An 8,410-nucleotide genomic window follows, 5' to 3' on the forward strand; every position below is an offset into this window, starting at 1 on the left:
GCAAGCAGGGGTGCAGCCAGCTGGAGGGAGGGGCCGCAGGCCCATTGGGGTGGTGGGGGCCCATCAGGGGTGGAGCTGATAGGGGGAGGGGCTGCAGGTGGTTAGCTACCAGCCCCGTTCCCCTACTTGGGTAGGGGGTGATCAGGGGCAGGACTGGTGGGGGGAGGGGCTGTGGTTATTATACAGGTATATAATACATCATATATATTATTATTGTTTATAACAGGATAATATTAGCTTTTCTCCTCCTCTCAGGGGAATAAGATAAATAAAAGAATATTTTGTAGAATGTGTCTTAGAAATAGATTTTTAAATTGCTTTACAATTCTTAACAATGAATATTTTAGCAAATAAGCTGGGCTAGAAAGAAATAAAATGCTATTAATCATAAATGTTTATTTTCCAGTCATGGATATCACTCAAAATAGGAACCCAGTTTGGGAGCACAATCCAGAATTGTGTTGATATGTAAATTAAATCTCTAATAAATACAACTTACTTCCTTGCAATGGTGGTCACTCGAATGCGTCTCTGCCCACTTGAATGCTGATACTGAGTCACAAACTGAATTGCACCACGCCCTCCTTGAGGAATTGGAGCATTATGCTGCTTAAAAGTAAAGGAGTAAAAATAAGCAAAATCTATTATGTTGTTGTCATATAGTCATTGACTGTACATCCGAGCACTAATAAAATTAATTCTTATATCAATTAGAAGGATGTTTTTTACAGTACATACAAAACAGTTGTGATATGTCACATAAAAGAGAATTGGATTTGGCAAAGGGGAAAAATGATGAAGGATAGGAGTGAGTCCAAGGATATCAATTTCATGTAATACATAATTCAGAAGGATATGAAAGAAGAAATTAAGGAAGAAGTGTAAAGAAATTAACGGATAAGGAAAGGGGTGAGGCAATTTTGCCTAATATTAATTGGAAAAAGAAACTGAACTAAGTCATACTCCCCTATGTATGTAATTTGAAAAGAGAACTTTTAGGAAGATAATCACATGATGAACAGATGACCAATAGAAAACTATTAATGAGAAGAGAGTAATGATTATAGTAATGATCCTCAGAAAGAAATAGCAAGTAGTTAAAAGAAATACTTTCTTCATGCCCTTTGACAATAGATATTCTTGCTTTGATTTTGTTTGTTTGTTTTGGTCAATAACAGCCATTATCTTTTTCTCGAATTTTAACTGTTAGAAAGGCTGATTGTTAATAGTCTGTGGTTCATTTTATGCCTAATAACTAGTGGCATAAAAAATCGTAATTTATACATTAAAAATAATTCTTTAATATAACTTCATTCTGTAGCAAAAAAAATCTTCCTTCCTCTCTCTCTAAAAATCAATAAAGTAAAAATTTAAAAGAGATTCCAATATTTGGAAAGATTTTCCATCAACGATGAAAGAGAATTATAGATTGTCTGCCTCCTGTACATCCTCTACAAGGGAATGGAGCCCGCAACCCAGGCATGTGCCCTGGTTCATAGTTATGCTCAACCACTGAGCCATGCCAGCCGGTAATATTGGAATCTTTACCTAGTAATTTTTTTCTATGTGTTTTGATATATTAAACTTTTTTGTGCTCGCTTCAGCAGCACACATACTTAAACGGAATAATACACAGAAGATTACCATGGCCCCAGTGCAATAATGACACACAAATTTGTTAAGAATTCCATATTTAAAAAAATATATTACGGGGGGAAAACTTTCTTGTCGGACTCATATATCATTACATATATGTACCTTGTCACAATTAGGAGCTAGATATTAAATTACAAAACTGCATAACTAGAACAAAATTTAAGATTTTACTTATGCTTCCATTTTATATTTAAAAACAAAAACAGAGACTAAATTGGGTTGCCCAAAGTTAGGCATTTGCCAGTTTCCCTGACATCTCTTTCTATTATAGTATGTCCTCTCACAAGGAGTTTAGCTTTGAAAAATAGAAAATAACAAAAACTCCAAAATAAAACAAGCTTTGGGTTATATTTATTATTGGAAGAAAAAAAACGAAAAAGTCATGGCCTAAATTAAGTACTTGTTTAAATATAGGTTTTAATATTCAAATATAAAGTCATACCTGATTGACAACCTCAAAATATATGGCTAAGGTTGTAGTGGGACTAAGTCCACATATCTTCCATTGACAAGTGCCACCTGTTCCTATCTCCTGTAGAAATAAAATATAATATGTTTGAAAATTAGACAACATAATTTATTACTATAATATATACCAAAGTGAAAAGAAGGGGAATAAAACCACCAGTAAGAAAACATCCATTTCAGGTTTCTAACAAATTCATTGAATATTAAAAACTTAAAAATGTTAAATCATATAAAATATAACATCAAATAAAATTAAGCAATTTTTACACAATAAAATTATAAAATAATTCACATTTTTGCTAAGTAAATATAAAAGTGTTGATAAGTTCTCCATATTGTAGACTTTAAAAAAAAGTATATACCATTTAATAAAGTAATTACAACTAACATCCTTTATCGAAATATTTGATATGTGTAAAGAAATATTGATTTAACACATAATATATGCACATAAGAATACAGTTTCTCCACCAATCAGAAAGGACATATGCACCCATATGTTCATAGCAGCACAATTCCCCATAGCTAAGATCTGGAAACAGCCTAAGTGCCCATCAGCAGATGAATGGATTAGAAAACTGTGGTACATCTACATGATGGAATACTATGCTGCTGTACAAAAGAAGGAACTCTTACCATTTGCAACGGTATGGATGGAACTGGAGAGCATTATGCTAAGTGAAATAAGCCAGTCAATGAAGGAAAAATACCACATGATCTCACTCATTCATGGATAATAAAGACCATTATAAACTTATGAACAAAAATAGATACAGAGGCAGAGCTGCCTCAAACAGATTGTCAAACTGCAGCAGGAAGGCCGGGTAGGGTAGGGGGGCAGAAGGCGGGGGGTAAGAGATCAACCGAAGGACTAATATGCATGTATATAAGCATAACCAATGGACATAAGACACTGGGGGGTAGGGGAGGCCAGGGGATTGTCAAGGGCGGGGGGAAAAAAGGAGACATATGTAATACCCTTTGTAATACTTTAAGCAATAAAAGAAAAAAAAAAAAAAAAGAATACAAGTTCTCTGGATCAGAACTGCTAAGCAGTCATATTCCCAAGAAAAATTTTAAGAAATAAATCTTCACCATGTAAACTACTTAAAATTAATTTTCAACTCAGTCATTTTAAAGATGTTTACCCACTTTGTGTTATTTATCCCATAATCCTCTCTATAATAACTACATAATTCTACCATTTTTAAGTGCATTATACATCCACTAAATGGAATAATAAGGATGGATTTGAAACGTAAGTCTAATTTGTTTACTTTGTTGTAGATTCTACTAACAAGTAAAATTCAGAATTAATTTTGATTTTCAGAAGTCTCCAAATTTCTAAATCATAGTTGTTGTTTTTAGGCACACTGGGGTAAGAAATAACTTAGGCATAAAAAATAGAAGACTGGTGACAGTACAAAAGTTTTAATTTAGGAGTGGGTGGGAAAAGGGGTATTCAGACAGAGCAATTACAGAGGTATACTGATAGAAGCTGAGCCACATTCTACTAAAAAACTGAGTCCACACAATATTTTTAAAGCAATGCTATAAGCTGCCACCCAGGTCTCTGTTGGTTATGTCCTGAGAATTAAACTATACTTTATTTTTAGAATAAAGGTGACTTACATTTTCAGACACACAGGGTCCTTTAGAATTGAGAGACACACAGGGTCCAATAGCTCCTGAAACTTTTATTTCCCTTGAGGTCTGCAAATAAGAACATGGTACAGTTTGGTGTGCTCAAAAATAAGCTCAAACATTCAACTGTAAGTATATAAGAATAAATATTTTCTTCCACATTTAAAGTTCAATGAAAATATACTAATGTTAAAATAATTAATCAATGACTACTTCTATGTTAACTTCCAAATTTAAAATCTAGCCTTGGCCTAACATTAATCCTCTATTTCAGTTGCCCAGAGGAGGTCTCCATTTGGTAACTCACCCTCAATTAAATATCATACCATACCCAAAATATGTTCTAACTCAAAACCATAGACACCAGCTTCTATTTTTTCTTAACCTACAATAGCTGCTTCAGCCTACACGTGCATCTGCAAACTGCAACCAACACACAGAATTAAACTACTTTCCTTACATTCCAATACAAACCATCCATTCTCACTGGGCAGTTTCCCCAAACATACTGTGCTGATTCTCACCTCTGTGTCTCTCCTCACACTGGGCTCCTGACTAAAATGTATTCTCTTCAACCAACTTAAATTCTGCCATTTTCAAAACCCAGTGTAAGTCACGATAAAATTGTTTATTTTCTAGGATAAATTGTATCCCAGATGCATTCACCTTTCATTCCTAAACCTTTATAGCACTTTCATAATCTACTATTATTTCAATCTATTCTATATTAAACTTGTCTTTCTATCAAAACTAAATTTCTTTATAAGAAGACCTGTGCTTTAGCTATCCCTTATGATCTCTATAATTTCTTAGCTTAATGCTGGACATTTAGCAAGCATTCAATAAAATAGCAAGAAATATTTAATGCAAATTCAGTATCAATGTGCTTTCCATGCACTTGTTACTAACACTAAGCCTTTGCATTATTAAAATTTGAAATGAATGATAGAAAATAATATCAACAACCTACCAACTGTAAAACAATTACTGATTATTCAAGTAGAATAGAACAGGTTTCTCTTAGATACCAATTACTGCAATTTTAAAAAATCTAGCACTAGCATAAGCAAATTCAGCCCTAAAAAAGATCAAATGCCCTAAAAAAGTTAAACCCTACATAAAGAAAAAATAAAGTTAAAGCAAATTTTACCTATATATCTTCTTTTCTAGCAATTATGCAGAAATGCTCAAGTAAAATTTCATTGTACATTTCATAATGACACATCTTTCTAATAAACAAAATCTCTAACACTGGGTTTCAATATAATATAACCACTATTTTTAAATCATATGTTGTATGTGATTAAAGGTAAAATTATGATCAAGCCTACAAATTTATCTTGATAACATACCACACGTGTGAAGTTTTGCTTCTTACCTTTATTTCTAATGTACCACCAAAACCCATTTTAAACTGCCCATGCATATCTTTGGTGAAAACTCTTTGAAAAGTTTGCTTGAATAAGGAAGTATTGAAAGAGTCGCCCATTACCATGTATCCTCTGCATGGAAAAAAACAAAAAACAATGTAGGTGAAACAAGTGTCTAAACATGTGTTAAAACCAAAAATATAAATTACCTCTTAGTACTACTAACAAATTTTAAAATACTTCCTAAAATGTGCTACATTACCATTAATTTTTAAAATTCAAACATTTGAGAATGTACCCACTGCACAAATAATCTAAATCCTGAGGGCAACTGAATATCCCTAACATTTGCATTTGTCCTCCGTAATTTTTAAAAAGTCTTTTTTAAAGAAGCAACACATCCACACATAATAAAATTTAAAACATGCAAGAGTACACAGTATCAAATGTGTCCCTCCCACCCAACCCACTCTATTCTCCATATTGGTGAAGATACCTGACTATTTACAGCCTGCATTCTCATTCTTAATAATAAACAAGTACATATGTGTGTACGTCTATATATGCAAAATTATCTGTGTGTCATATCAAAGCTTGTGTTATACCCGGTGAATGAGAGTAGAAGGACACTAAGGAACCATTTTCATTTTATGTACTAATGTACTGTTAATCCTTTTTTTCAGTAAGCATGTACCTATTTTAACTTTTTAAAGTTTCAAGAAACAATAACTGTCAAAAACTATTCCAAGATTCTTCTCTAATCAGAAAAAAATCACAGTTTGACAATGTATTCTGTTGAAAATTCTGTGGAAAAACCGGCACTCTCATACATTGCTGATGGAATAAAAAGTGTGCAACCCCAATACAAAAGAACTTGACAATATTGAACAAAATTACATGTGATATGTAGTTTCTCTTTAATCCAGCCACCCCACTATTAGAAATCTATCCCACAAATATTCTGGCAAAAATAAAAAATAAAAAAGCAAAGTATACACATAAGGCTATTCACTGAAGCACTTTTTGTAATAATAGAATATTGGAAACAATCCAGATTTCCATTTATTAAGAGACTAGTTGAATAAAATATGGCACATCCACACAATGGAGTTATGCACTGCTATAGAACAATCTCTAACATATAAGTGAAAAGTGGGAGAAGATGTGTAGATTTTCTATTTATATAACAAGGGGGATACAAACACTGACATACACAGATGCACACAAATATTCACATATATTTGCTCATATTTTAAAGACACTTTAAGTAGTTTTAAACAAAAAATTAAATAGGTGAAAGAATAAAACTGATGTGCTATAATTAATAGTAATTTTACTTTTGATAATGTTAAAGTCTTGATTTATGCTCTGATGCCAGTATAGATTGTATCTTTTTAAATTTTATTTTCCTTATGTTACTGGTATCTGTAATAATAAAAGCATAATATGCTAATTAGACCAGACATCCTTCGGATGTCCTTCCAGACGACCTTCTGGACGAAGCCGAGGCTGCAAGGGAAGCCCAGGTCCTGGGTGCCTGCTGGCGGCCAAAGGGAAGCCCAGGTCCCCGGTGCCAGAGGGAAGCCGGTGCCGGCAGCTGGGGGAAGGAAGGCCTACTCTTGCACGAATTTTGTGCATCAGGCCTCTAGTGTAAAAATATATTTGAATTTTGTACACTGACCTTGACCTAGAAGTCTTGACAACTTAACATACTAATTTTAAAAGTCTGTACATAGTTTGTATATAGATTCTTTCAAATTTTCTAGTTTTACAAACATGTCATCTATGACAATCTGTGTTATCACTAAACTTGATAATGCATTCTAGATTAATGACAATTTACACGGTCCCACTTATCTGCTTCCTTTAACAGCAAACCACTCTATACCCTTACTACTCACTGTGGCTCTTGCTCAAGCAACATTGGCATCACCAAGGATCTTGCCTGAAAAGTAGAATTTCAAGTCTAGGCATACTAACCCCAGAATCTATATTTTAACAAGATACCCAGCTGATCTGTGCATGTGAAAGTTTGGGAAGTTCTGGTCTATAACAGCTGCCTCCAATCCCCTCTGCTTGTCCTTTTTCTAATTCACTCTAAGTCAACTTTCACTACCCTTAGGAAGGTTACCATGACCTTTACAGTATTATATTTCACCATTTTACAATCTCAACCATTTTTATAGTTTAAAAAAAATCACTAATATTCTGACAACTCCCATATTCAAACTTCCGGCCCAAACCTATCTCCTGCATTCTAGGTTGCACATTATATCTTAGTGCCTTCTGGACATCTCGTCTCCCTCATGGATGTCTACTGGCAACTTAAACCAAACATGTTCAAAAATGAACCACCAAACTTTTCCCAAAATACTCTTCCTCCCACAGTCTTATCCATTTCAATAAAGGGCAACCCAATCCTTCCAGTAAACTCCTTTGGTTTTCTCAAGGCCCAGATGCAATTTATCAGCAAATCCTCTACCTTCTAAATATATTCAAAATCGAACCACTTCTCACCACCTGTAATGCTACAACCTGGTATTCCTGTATTTCTATACAGTAAGACCTCATCCTTGGAAACTGAAATTTTAAGCAAAATAGCCTATAACAAACCAATTTTACCACAGGCTAATTGATATAAACACAAGTTAAGTTCCTATGGCATATTTCTGATCACAAAAAGATCATCAAACTTCTAAATAAAAACCCAAAACACTTATAATGTTAAGTATGGAAATAAATGTGAGTTATACATACATTTAAGGAAGATTAATAAAAACAAGGAAGATCATTTTTTTCCAACCTACTTATTCCAGTTCAGGGTCGAGAGTGGCTGGAGCATATGATAGCAGCTCAGGGTATAAGGCAGACACCATCCTAGGCAGGAAGCTCTCCCATTGCAGCATACATTCGCGCACACACACACACACACACACACACACACACACACTCACTCTGTCTGGGATATTTAGTCATGCCAATTCACTGAACATATTTGGGATATGGGAGGACACTGGAGTCCCTGGAGAAAAGCCATGCAGACATGGGGAGAACATGCAAACTCCACAGTGATCCCAGGCAGGAATCAAATTTTTTCCCTCACCAATCCTATCTAATAAAAGAGAAACATGGTAATTAGCCGTACCTCCGCTACCCTTCCCATTGGCTAATCAGGGCGATATGCAAATTAACTGCCAGCCAAGATGGCGGCCGGCAGCCAGGCAGCTTGAAGCGAACATGAGGCTTGCTTGCTTCAGTGACGGAGGAAGCCA

General features: G+C 34.5%; 1 protein-coding gene across 3 annotated transcripts in view; it reads right to left on the bottom strand.

Moving 5' to 3' along the window:
- SEC23A (Sec23 homolog A, COPII coat complex component) overlaps positions 1 to 8,410 on the bottom strand; it is a 57,602-nt gene that overhangs the window by 29,421 nt on the left and 19,771 nt on the right. For 2 of the 3 annotated variants that reach the window (XM_014547550.1, XM_014547549.1), the window contains 4 exons: positions 5,147 to 5,270; positions 3,757 to 3,837; positions 2,099 to 2,188; positions 500 to 609 (listed from right to left, as the gene is read on the bottom strand). In XM_014547550.1, the coding sequence (XP_014403036.1) occupies positions 500 to 609; positions 2,099 to 2,188; positions 3,757 to 3,837; positions 5,147 to 5,270 (405 nt within the window). The remainder of the gene's footprint in view (positions 1 to 499; positions 610 to 2,098; positions 2,189 to 3,756; positions 3,838 to 5,146; positions 5,271 to 8,410) is intronic. The other variant, XM_005876012.2, reaches the window with a different exon arrangement.

This window comes from Myotis brandtii, unplaced genomic scaffold (genome assembly GCF_000412655.1).
Source record: "Myotis brandtii unplaced genomic scaffold, ASM41265v1 scaffold479, whole genome shotgun sequence".
Lineage (NCBI taxonomy): Eukaryota > Metazoa > Chordata > Mammalia > Chiroptera > Vespertilionidae > Myotis > Myotis brandtii.